Source organism: Erinaceus europaeus, chromosome 18 (genome assembly GCF_950295315.1).
Source record: "Erinaceus europaeus chromosome 18, mEriEur2.1, whole genome shotgun sequence".
Taxonomy (NCBI): domain Eukaryota; kingdom Metazoa; phylum Chordata; class Mammalia; order Eulipotyphla; family Erinaceidae; genus Erinaceus; species Erinaceus europaeus.
In genome coordinates, this window is record NC_080179.1 from 40,936,473 (window position 1) to 40,956,771 (window position 20,299).

Below are 20,299 nucleotides of genomic sequence, written 5' to 3' on the forward strand. Positions count from 1 at the left end.
TCTGACACTTGAAATAATATACAAAATTATTTTCATCAACTTGGAAAGAAATTTATCATTCACCAGATATACAAGTATTATCAGACAGTTAGACTCTGAAACAAACAAAAACAAACACCCATATGTATGTGTGTATATTAAACTTGGGTGTTGAGTTCTACTATATAAAAATTATTACACACTCTTATTTATCAGAAAAATCACATCTGTGTATGTGTGGATATAATATATATGTTTTCCACACATACACATAGATTATACATAATATCCACACATACATAGATGTGATTTTTCTGACAGAGTGTACAATAATTTATATATAACAAAACTCAACACCTAAATTTAATTAAAATATATCTATGTAATTCTCCAACATTTTATGTGTTCAGCAGTTCCGTATAGGTTATCTGACGCTGTCTATTCTTTGTTTATTTATTTTCCATTTTGTTGTCTTTGTTTTTTATTGTTGTTGTAATTTTATTGTTGTTGTTATTGATGTCATCATTGTTAGATAAGACAGAGAGAAATGGAGAGAGGAGGGGGAAGACAGAGGGGGAGAGAAAGACACCTGCAGACCTGCTTCACCGCCTGTAAAGTGCCTCCCCTTCAGGTGGGGAGCTGGGGCTCTACCAGGTCCTTATGCCGGTCCTTGTGCTTTGCACCACATGCTCTTAACCTACTGAGCTACCGCCCGACTCCCAAGCTGTCTATTTTTATTTCCATTTTAGACTTGAAAGTTACATAACAATTATTTAACCATATTTATCTGTAACTGATAAAAGTATTCATTTTTCTATTAAAATCATTTTACTTGGGCAACTGTTAATTTACAAGACTGTTGTTATCACTTGAAATTACACATATTTTTGTTTCCTCACTTTTACTTAATGTAATTTCACAACCTTAAGTTAGCAAAAATGTTGTAAAGATTAAAGTTGAAAGTGAAAACTTATTATATTTTATTCACACTTACTGTGAGCACACAATATTAATGTTTTTGTTATCTTGTTACATATACAAAATATAAAAATAAATATTTTTTTAGGAAAATTATTTTTAAATACCTCTTCAGATAATAAAAAATACTGATAATAGGGGAATAAACATCAACATATTTGGGCATCTACTATGTGGGCTTATTCAACTTCAGATCTCTTCTCATTCATCTTCTGAACATTGGACATGGGCATGATCCCAGTATCTGGACATATCTACCATTCTCCTAGTGTCTACTTCTTATGCATCTGACTTTTGTACTTTAGTCACTCTACTCACCGATTCTTCGGTTGAGTTGAGCTGCAGCATGACTACCAGGGAGATCTGATGAACTGGAAAAAGCCATTGGAGAGAGCAGGGATGACAGTGGGTCATCACAGTTATCTGAAACAATAGGGGAGAACAGTTGTTATTAGCAAAGATAAAAAAGCAACAGTACTCATCTGTTGTTGGGCACCTGGGTTGCTTCCAGGTTTTAGCTGTTATGAATTGTGCTGCTATGAACATAGGTGTACACACCTCTTTTTGGTTGGGTGTTATGGAGTCCTTGGGGTATATCCCCAGGAGAGGAATTACTGGGTCATATGGGAGGTCCATGTCTAGTCTTGTGAGACAGCTCCAGACAGCTCTCCACAGAGGCTAGACCAATTTACATTCCCACCAACAGTGAAAAAGGGTTGCTCTGTCCCCATAGCCTCTCCAGCATTAGTTGCTGCTGTCCTTTTTGATGTACGCCATTCTCACAGGGGTGAAGTGGTATCTTAGTGTTGTCTTAATTTGCATTTCTCTGACAATCAGCGACCCGGAGTAGTTTGTCAATATTTGTTAGCCTTTTGGATCTCCTCTGGACTGAATGTTCTGTTCATATCCTCTGCCCATTTTTGGATGGGGTCATTTGCTTTTTTGGTGCTAAGTTTGCTGAGCTCTTTGTATATTGTGTTGATTAGTCTCTTGTCTGATGTATAACATGTAAAGATCTTTTCCCATTCTGTGAGGGGTCTCTTTGTTTTTGTGATAGTTTCTTTGGCTGTGCAGAAGCTTTTCAATTTGATATAGTCCCATTTGTTTGTTTCTGCTTTAGTCTTCCTTGCAATTGGGTTTGTTTCATCAAAGATGTCCTTGAGGTTTAGGTGGGAAAGTGATAACCCAGGTGCCCAACAACAGATGAGTGGCTGAGAAAGCTGTGGTATATATAGACAATGGAATACTATGCAGGTACGAAGAACAATGAACTCAACTTCTCTGACCCATCTTGTTCAGAGCTAGAAGGAATTATGTTAAGGGAGCTAAGTCAGAAAGATAAAGATGAGTATGGGATGATCCCACTCATCAACAGAAGTTGAGAAAGATCAGAAAGGGAAGCTAAAGGCAGGATCTGACTAAATTGAAAGTAGGGCATCAAAGTAAAAACCCTGTGGTGAGTGGGAGGGTGGACATGCGGCTTCCTGGGGAGGCGGGGGGTGGGTGGGTGGGATGGGACACAATCTTTTGGTGATGGGAATGGTGTTTATGTACACACCTATTAAATTGTAGTCATATAAATCACTATTTAATTAATATGAGAGGGGGGAAATTGATTGTATGTCTAACAAAGGGACTTTTCAAAGCTAACCCAATTACAAAATAATGTGATGATAACAGTAACTATCTATTGTCTTCTCAAACTCTTAAGACAGCAGGAACCTCACATTTCCACTATAGAGCCTAAACTTCCCCCAGTCCTGGGTCCCTAGGGTGGGGCCCACTTTCCCATATGCTTCTCCCAATTCTTATCAAATAATATTGCATCCGCTGATTGCAACCTAACACACAACAACAAGCACGCTTCACTTCAGACTGTGTCTAGAGACTTCAGGTGTGGAATGACAATCTTTCAGCTTCATCACTGGGGTGAGACCTTTCCTTTCACAGTATTCTCTAATTCCATTCCAGGTGGTTCAATTCCTAGCAAAGTCCCAAAACCTAAATATAGACCAGGTTCCAGGAGATAGAGCATATGTTCACAGGTATCCATAAACTAGGGCAAATATATACCTGAAAGCAATAGTACACTAGAGTTTGCAGTAAGTACCCCCCCCCCCAATACTTCATCTCCACTATTCCAACCATTGGGTCCATGATTCTTCAACAATTTGTTTGGCTTTGTATGTTAACTTTCTTTTCAGCCACCAGGTTCCAGATGCCATCAGGATGCCGTCCAGGCTTCCCTGGACTGAAGACCCCACCAATGCATCCTGGAGCTCAGCTTCCTCAGAGACTCACCCTTCTAGGGAAAGATAGAGGCAGACTGGGAGTATGGATCAACCAGTCAATGTTCAGCTGGGAAGCAATTACAGAAGCCAGACCTCTCACCTTCTGCAACCCACAAGGACCCTGGGTCCATGCTCCCAGAGGGACAGAGAATGGGAAAGCTATTGGGGAGGGGATGGGATATGGAGTTTGGGTGGTGGGAATTGTGTGGAGTTGTACCCCCCATCCTATGATTTTGTTAATGTCTCCTTTCTTAAATAAATAAATAAATTTTTTAAAAAGGCAACAGCACTAAGCACCATCACTATTTGCCATCTGCTCTGAAGACAGCCAGTACCACTTGCTTTCATGAAGTATTTCATCTGTTTTTCACAACAACCCGGAAAGATAGGCATACATTATTTTCACAGCTGGACAAACTAAAGTTCAGGGTTCTCAATTAGATTGTCAGAGGTAACTCTGCTAGACAAGAGTGTGGATTGAATTCTCACTCAGGTTTGTCTATCTCTGATGCCCAGTTCCATATCCATTCCACTGGTAAGTCAATAAGCAAAATTTCTCCTTATAATTATGAAGCTCATTTTGCAATAATAGATTTTATTAAATGAGTGAATATTATTTAACTGCTTTTGCAAATTTGCTCTTGCAACAGTAGTACCTAGGAAGTGTAAGAATTTTAAGTATCTCATTTCTAGTTAGGATATCTTTGGGAAAATGTGTTATCAATATAACAGTTGATATATATTCCATAGTATAGTAAAAAAGTAGCCCATGATTTGTTCAGTTTTGATATGACATTAATTCCATATCCTTCTATTACCTAAATGGGAAGTATGCTTTCTAAGACTTTTTTTTCCAATGGGATTTACTTCTCTGGACCAAATTTTCTGATAGAAACACACATATAGAAAGACACTACATCACTGGATCTTTCTCTAATGCAAGTCTTGAGAAAGACAAAGCAATCCACAAGTCAGGTGAGCTATTTTCTAGCCATCTAAGACTTCTCTGATGCTGTGTGAATGTAGAAGAGATTGGGTATGGACAGAGATTACAGCTTTAATATTAATGTGTATCTACAGATTTAGGCTGGTTTCCTGAGCATACTTCCCCAGGTAGAGTATTTTGCTTCACACAAAACATATCAGTCACCTAAGTGTTCTACATTCATTCATTTCTCAGTTTGCCTTCTATTTGGGTGATGCTCTTTGCAGAAACTTAGAAAATGTATGGTATAAGAGATCTTAGAAAGATTTGTGAAAGGGAAGGATGTGAATGAGGAGGAAGAGAAAACTGAAGGATAGGGAAAAGGTGGGGGGGAGGAGAACAGACAACTGACTAATTAATCCACATAGAATTACCAATACTGGTATTCTTGTTTGTTCTTTGACCACAGTTGATCATTCAGGCTTTTGCAAAATGCCATTAGGAAATTTAGATAGTCATCATTCAAAATAAAATCAAAATGTGCCATTGTGTTTGAAGGTGAATTTAATGTAGTAAATACTTTCAGAGGGGCCACAACACACCTGGTAACACACAAAGTACTAAGCGCAAAGTACTTAGTACAGAGTGCTGGGTTTCAGCCTCTACTCTCCATCTGCAAGGAGAATACACCTGGAGCAGTGAAGTAGTTCTACAGGTGTCTACTTTTTTCTCCCCTACTCTATGACTCTTCTTCCTCTTTCAATTTCTCTATGTCTTGTTCAACAAAATGGGGGAAAAAAGGCTATCAGGGACAGTGGATTTGTAGTGTCAACAACATGAGCCCCAACAATAATACAGGAGGCAAAAGAGAGAGAGGAGTTGATTTTTCTATAAAGAACATAGAGTGTGAGAAAGACAGCTCAGCAGCTAAGCACAGGACTTGCACACCTAAAGCCTCTAATAAATCTACTTCAATCCCAAATCCCACCATATATCAAAGGCACACCGTTTTCTGGTCTTTCAATTGTTCATAAAATAAATATCATTTCTCAAAAGAAAAAGAAATATAATTCACACTGCATTATGAAGCTGCTTGTTTAAAAAAAGTCTCTGAGAAAACAATTTCATCTAAATGTAGGAAAATTAATGAGAAACATAAGGATTGAATTTTTGTTTGTTAAATGTGTTAAAAAAATCAATTGGCAAAGCGGATGCAGTTTTTCCCAAACACAAATGTTTAAAAAATATTTTATGATATTTGACAAACACAAAACAGAGCCAGATTCTCACTCAAAAGGAATAATATAAAAATCATACCAAGGACACATAGGCAATTGTGGTCATTTTTGTGAATAGAAAGCAGAGCTCTAGGCACTGTACTCTTGGCACAAGATGCAGATGAAAAGAACTACCTACACATCTGCAAACACTTGTCTGGAAACACAAATAATTCCACTGAGCTATTTATATAGAAATAGGAACTTGAGCATAATTCACATCTTACATTTGTTTATAGCTGTTTCATCAGCAGCAAACATGAAGTGGATGCAGAAAACTGAACCCAAATGAACTTAGCCCCACTGGAATACAGAATGCCTCTACACAGATACCCATCAAACAGCAACAGTATCACGTTAAACAGCTGTATTGTGAGCTTCATATACCCACAGCTCCAGTTACAATTTTCACCACATTTAGCATAACTCTACTTTCCCATTATTCACAACCCTACTGATACCCACTTCAGTTAGTCAAGGAAATCACTTTAAACATATAGAATTTATATAATTAGTTTTAAAGATGCACAGAATTATTTTTGTCTATTTATTTATTTACTTATTTATTGGATGGAGAGAGATAAATTGAGAGGGTGAAGACAGTGAGAAAGACAGACAGTGGGAGGCCGCATCACTTCTTCACCACTTGCAAAGCTGTCATCCTTGTGGGTGGGAACAAAGGCTTGAACCTGGATCCTTGTGGACTGTAACATGTGCAGTCAACCAGGTGCACCCCCATTTGTCCCCATAGCTCTTTTATTTTTCTTTACCAGAGCATTGCTCATCTCTAGATTATGGTCATTTTTTAAGATGTGTTGGTGATTTTTCTAGAGGCTTACAGAATTCTAAGATTCCAGGAGAATAATGTCACAAGCATTCATAGGGTGTAACTCACCAAGTTCATCACAAACGCTCTATATCCATAGTCCACAAAAAGTATAAAAGGCAATTTGATTGACAATTTTTCTGCAAGCTCATTTAGTTTAAATAATTTGTGTATTTATTTATCAGTTAGTTGGTTAAAGAAATTAAGAGAGGAAGGGGAGATACAGAGGGAGAGAGAGAGAGAGAGAGAGACAGAAAGACTCTTGTAATGCTACTTCAGTGCTCACCACCCCCACCCCCCAATAGGGATGAAGGGCTTCAACCCAGGACCGTGAAATATGCTCTCTAAGTGTGCCAACACCCAGCCCTAGTAAATTCATTTGATTTAGTTACTTATATCCCAACTATGATTAAAATCATTCAACTGTGGAAGGGGTATATGCCAATATAGAAAATTGATGAGCTTTGTTCTCTGCAGAAAAACAAAATCTTGTGGACACTTTGATTACTATAGGGAACTGCTTTGGGACTAGATTAAAAAAAAATGCCACCAGTGTTGCCAGTAGAACCCAGTGATTGATGAATTCACTATTCTAGAGGATTTTTTTCCTGTTGTTTTTCTTTCTCTCTCTATTTCTCCTTTTTTTTCTTTTTATTTAATAGGATAAACAGAAATATAGATGGAAGGTGAGATAAACAGGGAGAAAAAAATAGAGAAATCTACAGTACTGCTTCACTATTCATGAAGTTTCCCACCTGCAGCTTAGAATCAGGGGCGCAAACCCAGAATTTTGTGCATAGTAACATGTACACTCACAGGGTTCACAAGTACTTGATTTCAATTTCTTTTTTTTCTAGAAGCTTTTATTTTCTCCTGATTTATATAGAAGATGAACAGGAAAGAAAAGAAGGAGAGAGAGAGAGAGAGAGAGACCTAAAGCTTTTCTCTACTACTCATAAAGCTTCTCCCCTGCAGGTGAGGACTAGGGGCTTAAATCTAGGTTGTTAAATCTAGAATCACACACAATCATGTGTCAGTGTGATTCTGTTGAGTGATCCATGACTTGACTCCCTTCCTGAGGAATATCGAGAGGTAGGTCTTTTCAGCACACAATCAAATTTCACCTGGAATCAAATTTCACCTGGAAAGAGCTCCAACTCTACTTGCACTCAGCCCAGGCTTGAGCCCTGGACCTATGTCATTGGAGAAAAAATATTCAAATGCACAAGATTCATCTCCTTTATCTAAAAAATGAAAATAATCATTTCCACTATGTACAGTCATGGAATAATGTTGATGGTGGAAGGAGACTAGGTGACAATTTCATTTATTAAACAACAAAACACAGGATAAATAATAAATCATATATGGATCATTTATAGTATCTATTGGAATTGAGGAAAACTGGTTTTATGGTTTTTTTAATTATTTTTGCAAAGCCAGGGTTTCCTATGTACACAATTTCATCCCTCCAGCCATTTTTCCAAATAAGAGAGAGAAAAAGCCTCTTCCACTTAGTGTGAAGTTTTAATAATGCACCTCACTCATGGTAATGTTTAGGCCCTGCCCCATGCGAGCCAACTTCCTGATCCAGAGACCAATTATTTTAACCTTTTATCTCTGGGATCCATTTACAATTTACAAAAAAAAAAAAAAAAAAAAGAAAAAGAAAGAAAAGTAAAGAAAGAAAGACAGTCACTCCTCAGTACTCAAGGCTTTACAATATATTAGGAAAAGAAAATATGAAATGGATAGGGATTGGCTAATAAATATGTTCTGGACAGTAAAGTCATGCCAACATGACAAAGGCTAACTCCTCTTAGCCTCTGTGGATTGACAACTTTGGGGAAAACTAGGCAAGCATCACAGTAAACAGAAGACTGGAAGGAAGTAAAGGAATTGCTACCATCTGTTCCTCTGTTCTACAGGCCTTAAGCAAACCCATATTGTTGTGAAATTTTAGGATCTACTCACATCTCAGTCTCTGAGAATGTGTCTGTACAATGAAAAATCTATGACTCAGCTCTTGGAAAGTGTGCCTCAATGTTCATCTGTATTTACAGAAGGAAACATGAACAATAAAGAATTTTAAGAGAAAGAGAAATGTTGAAACTCGAGGAATTGAAATTCTTTCAACTGAACTAAAACTCTTCCAAAACCTGACATAGGTCATACTGATTTCCCTCCTTCCTCCCTCCCTCCCTCCCTTCCTTCCTTCCTTCCTTCCTTCCTTCCTTCCTTCCTTCCTTCCTTCCTTCCTTCCCGCCTTTCTCCCCCCCCCATCTTTCTCTCTTTCCTATTTTATCTGTAGGCTTGTAGTTTACAGCAGAATTATCTACACATGGGCTCTAGTCCCCAGATTCACATCATGACTATTTGCAAAATACACTCACCCTCAACTTCAGACTCCAATATTCCCTTCTATAACCTCTCTTTCACCCCTTCTCCAGAGTTCGTTGCTTTGGTAAAGTACCTCAGCCCCAGTCCAACTTTCACCCTGTGTTCTCCTTTGAATCTGTCTCACCAGTTTTACCTATGTGTGTGTTCCAAGAATTTTCCTTCTTCTCTTCCTGACTACTGGGTCAAAGAAGAAATTAAAATGTTTCTAGAATTAAATAAAAATGAAGACATGAGCTATTAGAGGTAGGATGGTGGCTCACTTGGTTGAGCATACATGTTACAAAGTACAGGGACTCAGGTTCAAGCCCTTGGTCCCTACTTGCAGGAGAAAAACTTTGTGAATGGTGACACAGTGCTGCAGATATATTTCTGCCTCCATCCCTCTCTATCACCCCCTTCCCTCTCCATTTTTGACTGTCTTTATCCCATAAATAAATATAATAAAAATAAATAAGAGACATACACTATCAAAATATTTGGGACACAGCTATGCAATACTAAGAGGGAGATTCATAGCCATACAGACATATTAGGAAGCAAACAGAAACAAAAAAAAAGAAAGCTCAAGGGAGTCGGGCGATAGCGCAGTGGGTTAAATGCACATGGCACAAAGCACAAGGACTGGCATAAGGATCCCGGTTTAAGCCTCTGGCTCCCCACCTGCAGGGGAGTCGCTTCACAGGCGGTGAAGCAAGCAGGTCTGCAGGTGTTTGTCTTTCTCTCCCCCTCTCTGTCTTCCCCTCCTCTCTCCATTTCTCTCTGTCCTATCCAACAACAACGACATCAACAACGACAATAACTACAACAACAAAACAAGGACAACAAAAGGGAAAATAAATAATAAAAAAAAATTTTTTAAAAAAGCTCAAATAAATAACTTGACTACACACCTTCAAGTCTTAGAAGAAGAGGAACAAAGAAACCCTAGAGTAACCAGTAGGACTAAAATAAACAAAATTTGGGCAGAAATAAGTAACATTGAAAATAAGAGAACCATCCAAAAGATCAATGAAGCTAAATGTTGATTCTTCAAAAGAATGAACAAATTTGACAAACCCTTGGAGAGACTCACTGAAAAAAAAAGGGGGGGTTCAAATCAAATTAGTAGGTTTGTAAATGAGTTATTCTATTTACAAGTCCTCTAGTGTAGGGCCCAACTCTATCTTGAGCCTCTTTAACTTCCTACATCTCCATTCAGGGTTTTCTTTGTAAATTTTATAGTCATTTGAAAATATGTTCTTTAAGATTATGTTGTGTTTGTTTGTAATGGTTGGAGTTTTGAATTGCCTTCATAACAACTTTTTTTAACTTAAACTGTGACAATTTGCCCATATCTTTTTGTGTTTCCTTAGTGTGCTTAAATTTGGTATCTGCTTCTTGTCTGCCAGTAGGAGCTGTGTCTTTGTTTTTGTTTTTGCCTTCAGGGTTATCACTGGAGCTCAGTGCCTGCACTAGAAATCCACTGCTCCTGGGAGCCATTTTCCCCCATTTTTTGTTGCCCTTGTTGCTGTTAATATAATTGTTGCCATTGTTGTTGTTGAATGGGACAGAGAGAAATAGAGAGAGAAGGGGAAGACAGAGGGGGAGAGAAAGATAGGCACCTGCAGAACTACCTAGCTGCCTGTGAAGTGACCCCCTGCAGGTGGGGAGCTGGGGCCTTGAGCCAGGATCCTTATGCCAGTCCCTGTGCTTTTTGCCATGTGTGCTTAACCTGCCGCACTACTGTCCGGCTCCAGTATCTGTGTTTTTTATATGTCCTTTTGTGTGTGTGTGTGTGTGGGGGGGTCTTTTGTCTTTCCTTCTGTACATTTAGGCAGCAGTTAATTTTTATTAACTTGTTTCAGGCTTTATTCTGTACGCTGGCAGCCTGCTTCCACCATCTGAGCAAAGGAACACAGCTTTTTATTCAAATAAGTGCCCTGCTCTTCTCCACCTTCTCCTGCACAACTGTGAGTTCTGCCTTATGACTCAAAATGGCACCCACTGCCTGTTGTCTGTTCCTGGCTCAAACTGTGTTTGTAGAGTTCCCCCCTCTCACCTTCCTTGAAGTACACTCATAGGTACCTCTGGGATTTTCTTCAAACCTTGCCTTATCAATGTTGTTACATTCCGGTTGATTTTTCCTTGCTCTTAAGAATTACTTTTCCAGGAAAGAATCAAACTTCATGGATACACTGGAGAGTATTATTTTTTCAAAATATGGTCTTAACAATTCCAACACTAATCTTTTTTCTTGAACAATTTATTGCAAAATATAAGAAGAAATACAAAAATATATTTTAATTCAGTTATTCACGTTATTTATTATTCTTTATTTTTCTACAACAAATACTTCACTCTTTTCCATAATAGTCTAAAGGTCACCCTCTTTTTTTCTTTCATTGCTGGGTATTCATGACTGAAGGATTACTTTTTTCAGACACATAGAGAGAGGGGTACAGAAACAGAGACAAAGAGGCAGAGAGCTTGAAAGAGATCATAGCAGCCTGAGCCATGAAGACTGCACAAGCCGTGCTCAAGCCTTCAGTGCAACAGGGGCTGAGCTTGCACATAGGTTGTCCTCTGGGAAAAGAAGTATACTACTGAGTAGGCTATTTTTCCCTCCCTAAAAATCTCCACTTCTACCAGCCCAGCCATAATATCTTGCCTCATGAATGTCAACACTGAAAGTCTCTGTGCTGTTGAACAAATCCAATCCAACTGCAGAAAACATTGCTTTACATTCATGAAGACATTATGAGAGTTTCTGAAAATGTAGAATTCAAGTAATAGATTTTATAAATTAACTATTTACAAGCTAGGGAGTTGAAAGCATTGCCCAGAGGAGTTAATGGGTTAGCTAGACTCAGAGGTTCCAAACTTCCAAGTGGTGACCTGTAGGGCAGATTTCCCTGTTCCTACAAGTAAGTTTGATGACTGTTTGTTACATTGTTTTTTAAAATAATATTTGTTTTAAAGTACGTCTTTTTCTTAAAAAATGAATAAAATAATTTAATTTTGTGAGTAACTGGAAAACCATTAAGAATGCAATTGTTTATTTTAAAAAGTATTTAACTATCTCCTCTTTTATGGTTTGCCTTTGTTTTCTCTTTAGTCAACACTCCTTCCAACTTACCAGGACAAAACATAAAGGAAAAAAAAAAGATGCCAGAAAGCATTAGAGAAATACAGTACAAACGTGCTCTGTGAGGTGGTGCAGTGGATAAAATATTCGACTCTCAAGCATAAGATCCTGAGTTCAACCCCGGCAGCACATGTAACAGAGTGATGTCTGGTTCTCTTTCTCCTATCTTTCTCATGAATAAATAAATAAAAATAGTTTTAAAAAAAGGAAATACAATACAAACTTAAATGTTTTTTATATTTGTTAGTATGAATAATCCAGTAAAAAACTTGACTTGATATTTTAATATGAATATGCATAATTTGTTATTTAATTTATATGTTCAGTTAAATGTTAAAGTTTTATGTTAATTAAAAAGTAAAGACACAAAACAAAATTTGAGTAAGTATAATATTTATAGTTTGTAGATGTTATCATGACTCCTTGAAATGATTTTACTGTAATTAACATTGTTTTCAACATATATTTTATTATTATTAAAATACCAATAGAGTTACAGATGGCTTTAAAGCTAAGTTAAATTGTCAGCATCATTTTGATTATCACAGTAAATTGTCTGTATATGGGGATTTGGAGCTTAAAAGGCTCACTTGTATTTATAGATGAGATAAAATTCCTCTTAGCATTGCACACTTAATGGCTAACTTTCCTTAAAAGACATAAAGCATATATTTTGTGTAATGTCAACAAAGGTGCTTACAAGTGACAACTTGTACTTTTAGCTTCATTTATCTGTCCCCCTGCTACCTATGATTTAACTCAGTAAACAGAAAAATAAATTCTGTAGTATTACTCTTGAATCTGATCCAGTTTCCGTTTTCTACAACGAAATCCTAAAAGATAAATTTCTTTATAATGAGCAGGCTAAGAAGCACGGCTTTCTAAACTGAGTCATGAAAAATACTTTCTCCAGTCTGACATCTAACTAAAATATAAAGCAATGCTTGAATTTTCATCATCTACTGGATACACATGGTTGTACCCTTTGTTATATAAAGATAACATTAAAATAGAAATATAAAGAACTTGTGTTCAATAAACCAGGGTTTATTTGACATTGAAAGTCAAGTTGTATATTTTTCAGTTCCTCATTATCATGAGAAAGTTGGGATGCATTGGATCGACCTTCCCGTGGTGCATCCCGTGAGTACCCATTCATTGGGGAAACTGACGATCCTTCCTAGCCTACTGAATCCACATGGATCCCAGTCACTTTCAAAGCCAGCAACAAACAGCTCCTGATGTTAACTGGCTATGGAAGAAGGGCAAACGCTAGAAGAAGAAGAAGATGAGAAAGTTCATACAAAAAGACATTTGGGTTGGAGTATGGGACATTCATAGCTTTCTTCTATATTCACTGTAAGTTGCTCTTAGCATTTTCATACTTCAGATTTCTCAAATTTAAGTGACAGAATAATTACTTATTTTGTTCAATCAAGAGAAATTCTAGGTCTGGCAAGGCAGCTCACCTAAGAAAATGTTCTTTTCCTGCATACATCCTAGGTTTGAGGTCAGCCCCTATCCCACCCACCCCCACCCTCAGACACAGACACATACACACACACACACACACACACACACACACACACACACACACACACACACACACACACACACAATGTGTACACCGCAATGTGTAAAGCATGGGTGTTGTACTGCCTTTCCCTCTCTCCGTCTGGACCTTCCTTCCTTCCTTCCTTCCTTCCTTCCTTCCTTCCTTCCTTCCTCCCACCCTCCCTTCCTTTCTAATATTAGAGGTTTACTGAGTAGAAGTTTACACTATAGCATTTTTTTTCATCATTCTGATCAACAAAGACCTGTTGTCCCATCCTCACTCCTATAGAAACCCACTATAGTTCATAGACAGTTTTGGCTATAGATTGATTCGTATGTTCAATTTCTCTCTCCCTCTCCCTCTCCCTCTCCCTCTCCCTCTCCCTCTCCCTCCCTCTCTCTCTCTCTCTCTCTCTCTCTCTCTCTCTCTCTCTCTCTCCTAGTGAAATGCTCAGCTCTGGTGTATGGTGATGTAGGGGGGTTAACGTTAACTGGGACTTTGGAGCCTCAGGCATGAGAATTTCTTTGTATATCCATTATATTATCTACCCCATCCTGTTCAGTTCTCTGTTCTGCACATAAGTGAAGCCATTCACTCATGTAGTGGTCCTTAACTTGCTTCACTGATGATAATCTCTAATTTCATCCACTTTATCTCAAAGCATACAAGATAATGTTTTCTATTGTTTCTTTTAAAAATAAGTTCTTTCTAAATCTATTTTAATTTAATATTTATAGAGGCAGAGAAAATTTGAGAAGGAAGGAGAAATTAGAGAGGGAGAAAGAATAAGGGACACCTGCAGCGCTGCTTCAATGCTTGTAAAGCTTCTCCTTTACAGATGGGGACTAAGGGCTTGAACCTGGTGCCTTGTACAAAATAACATGTGTGCTCAACTGGGTGTACAGCCACCCAGACCTTTCCCCCCTCTGTTCCAATGTCTCTTTCTTTCAATGTGAAAATGTTTGCCTACAGAAGTGAGGCTCAAACAAATTGTTGACTAATCATGAACCTAAAGGCTGGAATAGTTCAGATGAAGAGTTCAGAGTCTCATTTTGTAGATAGTTAGTAGTCCTACTTTAGTTATATTCCAAAGGGCTCATGACTATACTAGTTCTTTTTTTTTTTTCCTGAGCCTGACATCTGATATGCAGGTGGATCCAAGTTATTGTCTGGGAAGATGATGTCATGGCTGGAAAAAGGACCAGAAATTTGGATCAGGGAAGAGAGTAGCTCCCAAATAAGGGAAAGGTGTATAAATATTGTTGACTGTAAACCCCATCAATTTGGCTTTACATGTACTTTCAGCCACCCGGTTCCAGATTCTAACATGCCAACTGGACTTTCCTGGGCAGACAACCCCACCAATATGTCCTGGAGCCCACCTCCCTAGAGCCCCGCCTCACTAAGGAAAGAGAGAGTATGGATCCACCTGCCAAAACCCATGTTCAGTGGGAAAGCAGTTACAGAAACCAGACCTTCCACCTTCTGAAACCTGTAATGACCCTGGGTCCATACTCCCAGAGGGATAAAGAATAGGATAGGTATCCGGGGAGGGCTTTTCAAAGACTGACCCTGAGTTCAGACTGTTGCCTTGAAGACTATACAATGCCAAATAGCCCCTCTGCTTGGCAGACCATGCCCTCCCACCTACAGGTCCTGCCCTTTGAGGCAGAAAATGCCCCCTCATTATGAACCCTTGCCCCCCCCCAGAGACAGGAAACGTTCCTTTGTGCACCAAGCCTTCCCTTGACATGACACTGGCCCTTACTGCTCCCCTACTTGTCCCTTCCTGTTTTGTTATATCATTTTGTTATATCAAGTCTCTCTCTCTACAGAGGGGTTGAGCACAGGAGGGACACATGAATCTCACAAGGTTGGTGGCCATGTAAGTCTTCCCTCCCCCACAAAAACATCCTACATCTTCCCACCTGAGCATGGCATTCCTTAAAAACATTTAAGTGTGCTCTACTCTAAATTTCCTATACTGTGTCCATTAGATATATGGAAAGGGGGAGATGCTGGGAAATTGTGCAGATGCAGCCACATCTGCCATGTTGTCCCCTCAGGCTATTGCTAGTTCCTGTGAGAGTTGGGACATTCTCGGAGTGCCTGTTCCACCATGTTATGCCCTCAGGGCATTGTCAATTCCCCATGATAGTTGGAGTGCTTTGGTTATTCCTCCCCCTTCCCATTCCCATGAAAGTTATTATCCTACCCTGGAGTGCTATGGTTACTTCTTCCCCTTCTCATTTTCACGAGAGCTATTCCCATAAAAGCCCTTCTTCTTCCACCCCTTACTCTCTTGCCCGCCTTTCACTTCAGTGATAATAGGCAAGGAAGGTTGCTGTGCGAGGCGGCCATATTTGCTACCTCCACGTGGCCCAAACTACTTCTCTCTCATCCAACTCTGAGGTGCCAGCGCAAAGGATTGTGTTCCCTTTCTGCTCCAAACCTCATTTTTCTGTGTCCCGCCGCCACTGCAAGCAATAAATTTCCCTGCATGGATTGTCATATTCAGCATGGAGGAGCCCATCATCATTTGCATTATAAGGAAGAGCAACCTACAAGATTCTTTGTCCATTTCTCACTCTCTTCAATGTTATTCAAAGCTTTGAATGGAGCTTTGAGAAATAGTATCTGAGTTAGACATGACTCTTCACACAATGACTCTAAAACTCTACTTCCAATTCCCAAATTGTTAGCAGGATGCATTGTAAGAAGGTAAAAGTCAGTGTCCTAGTTGGCAGTTAGAAGATAAAAAAATCTCAATGGGTGGGAAAAAGTAAGATACATTGATGGAAAACATTTAAAATGTCTGAAACAGAAGCTACACCATTACTTTAGAGGGTTTTATAAGAAATTGATATGAAAAAACACATTTTGAAAAAATAAAATGTTACCTATTTTAAAATACATATCTAATTCAAACTTTCCTTCTACACTACTGTTATAACTCTTCTTTTTCTTTTCTGACATCATTCTGCATAACAGACATACAAACACACAACAAAGTACAGTTCTTAACCAAGAATAAATTTGACAACTTACTGCATTTTTAAACAAAGTTGAATAACTAAATTAATTCAATATATAGTCAATGAGCACTTTTAGAATATGAGTAAAATAAGATGAAGAAATATAAAAGTAGAAGTCAGGGAGATAACAAAACACTTTTCATTCCCCAGACATCAAGATAAGGTTCAAGATAAGGCATCACCATAACCAGAGCTGAGCAGCCCTGTGGTTGAAAAATACTAAATCTAACATGATGTTTTTTGTGTTTTAAAAATATCATTGATCCAGTGATTATATTGAAATAGTAAAAGCAAGAAAACAAATCATTAATTTCAAAAATACTCTGTCAATTTTGTGCTTATCAGATGGACATTGAAATTTTATTCTCTAGAGCTGCATCTTTCTCATTGGATATATATTTTTTCAAAAAAAGATAAAATGGAGATGAATTTACAATAGTTATTCATTATTCTGCATTGTCTTTAAATTATACCAAAATCTTGGTTACTTAGGAAACCATGAAAGTATAGACAATCCACTCATATACATTTAGAAAATCCTTTTCTTCCTCTTTAATAGGGTTAAAAAAACACTACTAGAGTCTCTACATATCATCGATCTACTCATTGGGACTATTGGAAGGTGACTAATTACAAATATACGCTTCCATTAAGGACAAGCCAGCTAGTTCATAGTCCAGCACAAACCATTTACGACTGGATGAGGTAATTATGTACTGAGAATTTAAACAAACATTAACATTTGTTGGTCTTTCTTTATAAGAACATAGTCTAAAAACTAAAGTAGTCCTTCACAACCAAAATCTGTGTGCCTCTGTGTGTCTATGCACATATGTGTTTTCTTTCCAGACTGTATTTGGACAGAAGCCAGATCCTGTAATGTAGGCGAGGAGTCTGAATTCAGATTCTGATTCAACAACTTACTAATTGTATGTCCTCTAGGAAGTTATTTAATCTCCATATTTTCTCTGTGTATAGTGAGTATAATAAATGTACACAGACTTCTTATGAGAGAGAAAAAAGAGACATGTAACAAGGATGATGCTAGCTTCCATCTAATTTTATCATTGTTTTGCCTTAGACTAGAGCTCTTTATCTTTTAAACTTTACTTAGTGAGATGACTTGAACATTTTTCTGTATCAGTTTCCAGATGTCACAGGAGGATTCTATACAAAGAGCTACTCAGCTTCTGTATTAGTTATGCTTCAAGACCAACCTTGGTAGGCATTCCAAGATTTATTGTATTTCCCCCCTCTGTTTATTGAATAGTTCTCTATCACAGCTTGACAGACACCAAGCTATATGGTCCAGAGACCAGTGAGTCATAAGGGGAAAGGGAAACAGCACACATATATAATGTCATGATGTACTAGGCTCTAGAAACTATTTGAATTTTTCTTTCTTACTAAAAGGTTTAGATATGTTTAAATTGGACTTGCCATATTTTCATATTGCAAACTTCAAAAACTGAGAAATAGATTAGAGACTATAATTTCTATTTATAACACACAGACTGATTTCATAGTGTGTGCAGAGACAGAGATAGAGACAAAGTGAAAAAATGTTGGAAGGAAGACCCATTTAAATAATAGAATATGGAAATAGTAAAAGTCAAAAGCATAAATATCTGTACAAAACCTGGTAATTGAAATGGACATAGGGCAAGGATGCAAGGATATTTAACTGCATTATATAGGAATCACCATTGCTTAACAAAATGAGAGATAAAAAGTGAAGGATAACCTTAAGAATTATGGGCTAAGTTTCTATTTTGTTATCCTAGAGACCTGAAAAGCTCATAAAATATGCTTCAAAATCAATAAACTTAAATTAAGCAAAACAGAGTGTAGTGAATGACCACAGATTAAAAATACTTCAGAATTGGGAGTTGGGCAATAACTCAGCAGGTTAAGCACACGTGGTGTAAAATACTTAAGAATCACAGTTAGTGCTTTCAGATTCTTTTTTCTAACTGTAATGAGTAGTGCTATAGGCAGATGATCAGAAATAAGGTCTCAGAACCTTGACATACTTAATTGCAGGAATGAAAGTGAGCAATGAATACTGAGGAGAAAAGAATGATTACATGCCTCAAGAAGGTAGGTCCCCATGTTTTCAGAATGGAAGTTCAACTTCTTCCTATACACCCTTCATTTTTAGATTACAGATTATTTCTACTATTTCTGATTGTTCAGTCTTTGTTTAGATTTGTCAATTTATTTGTAGGTTTCTGAGCATCCAGTGTCACATTTCTGTGTCCATCCATATTTGACTCTCACAGATGCCCCTACCATCACTTTAGTCTCATGATCAGCACTGAGTGCACAGGATGCCAAAGCATCTCTTGACTTTTCCAGACACACAGAACCACTACCTCCACTGGTGCCCTTCCTACCTTATACTCCACATCACAAGGAGAGCTCAATATTTGAAGAGGCTTTGGTATTGTAGTTGCCACATCATTCCTTGGACTTTCTGAGAGCAAGGACTTTGTCTCCCTGTCTCTGTTGCCTTACTTTTTATTTTTTTCTTTGCCTCCAGGCTTATTGCTAGACTTTGATGCCTACACCATGAATCCATGACTCCTGGAGGCCTTTTTTCCCCCTTTTGTTGTCCTTGTTATTTTATCATTGTTGTGGTTATTATTATTGTTGTTACTGATGCCATTGTTGTTGGACAGGACAGAGAGTAATGGAGAGAGTAGGGAAGACAGAGAGGGAGAGAGAAAGACAGACACCTACAAACCTGCTTCACCGCTTGTGAAGCGACCACCTGCTTGAACTGGGATCCTTACATGGGTCCTTTGGCTTTGTGCCATGTGTGCTTAACCTGTTGCGCTACCACCCAGTCCCCTCTGTTGCCTTTCAAAGGGATGGTCACAGACCTCATTTACTAGTGTATCATCAGAATTGTGAATTAGTTGGACAGCCTTAAACTAGGATTAAAAAAATCTAGGTATGGGGGTAGGGCGGTAGCGCAGTGGGTTAAGTGCACTTGGTGCAAAGCGCAAGGACCGCCTAAGGATCCAGGTTCGAGCCCTAGGCTTCCCACCTGCAGGGGAGTCGCTTCAAAGGTGGTGAAGCAATCCTGCAGGTGTCTTTCTCTCCCCCCTGTCTTCCCCTCCTCTCTCCATTTCTCTCTGTTCTATCTAAGAGTGACATCAATAACAATAATAATAACTACAACAAAAGGGAAAATAAATTAATTAATTAAAAAAGAAAATCTAGGTTAGGACTGGGGAGATAGCATAATCATAATGGTATATGAAAAATATTCATATCCATATCATAATGGATATGCAAAAAGCCTTTTATGATTGAGGTACCAAAGGTCCCAGGTTCAGTTTCCAGCATTATCATAAACTAGAACTGAGCAGTGCTCTGGTGAAGTAAAATAATAATTAATAATAAACTAAATAAAACTTTGGATCAAAAGCATGCTGCTTTCTAAAGTGGAAAATGTCCCAGCAACAGTTAAAAGTCTCATTTACTGGGTCTGGCACACTGGGTAGATTTGGGCATAGCGAAGGACCCTGGCTCACACCTAGACACTCACCTGTGGGGTAGGGGAGGTAGGGAACTTCACAAGCACTGAGGCAGTGCTGTAGGTAGCTCTCTGTCTCTTCCCATCTTCCCTTTCAGTTTCTGTCTATATCCAATATATAAATGGGAATAAAATATTTAAAAAAATCAGTCAATTTACCCAGGTTACATAGGATAGTGAATTGTAGGAGAGAATGATGTAGAGAAATGTTATTAATTTGTTATATGTACATTGTTTCCAGATACAATCTTTATTGACTTTTGCAAAAAGTCATATTAGCTAGATAGTCATGATGGTGAACATTTGATAGAAGATTAGCACAGATGTCAGACTCACTTGGAAATTACCTGAGAAGGTAATACATC

General features: G+C 38.1%; 1 protein-coding gene across 2 annotated transcripts in view; it reads right to left on the bottom strand.

Annotated features, from left to right (window-relative positions):
• The window catches only part of CNTNAP5 (contactin associated protein family member 5), a 956,089-nt gene that overhangs the window by 725,377 nt on the left and 210,413 nt on the right, over nucleotides 1–20,299 (bottom strand). For both annotated transcript variants that reach the window (XM_060177957.1, XM_060177958.1), the window contains exon 2: nucleotides 1,276–1,380. In XM_060177957.1, coding sequence (XP_060033940.1) covers nucleotides 1,276–1,380 — 105 coding nt within the window. The remainder of the gene's footprint in view (nucleotides 1–1,275; nucleotides 1,381–20,299) is intronic.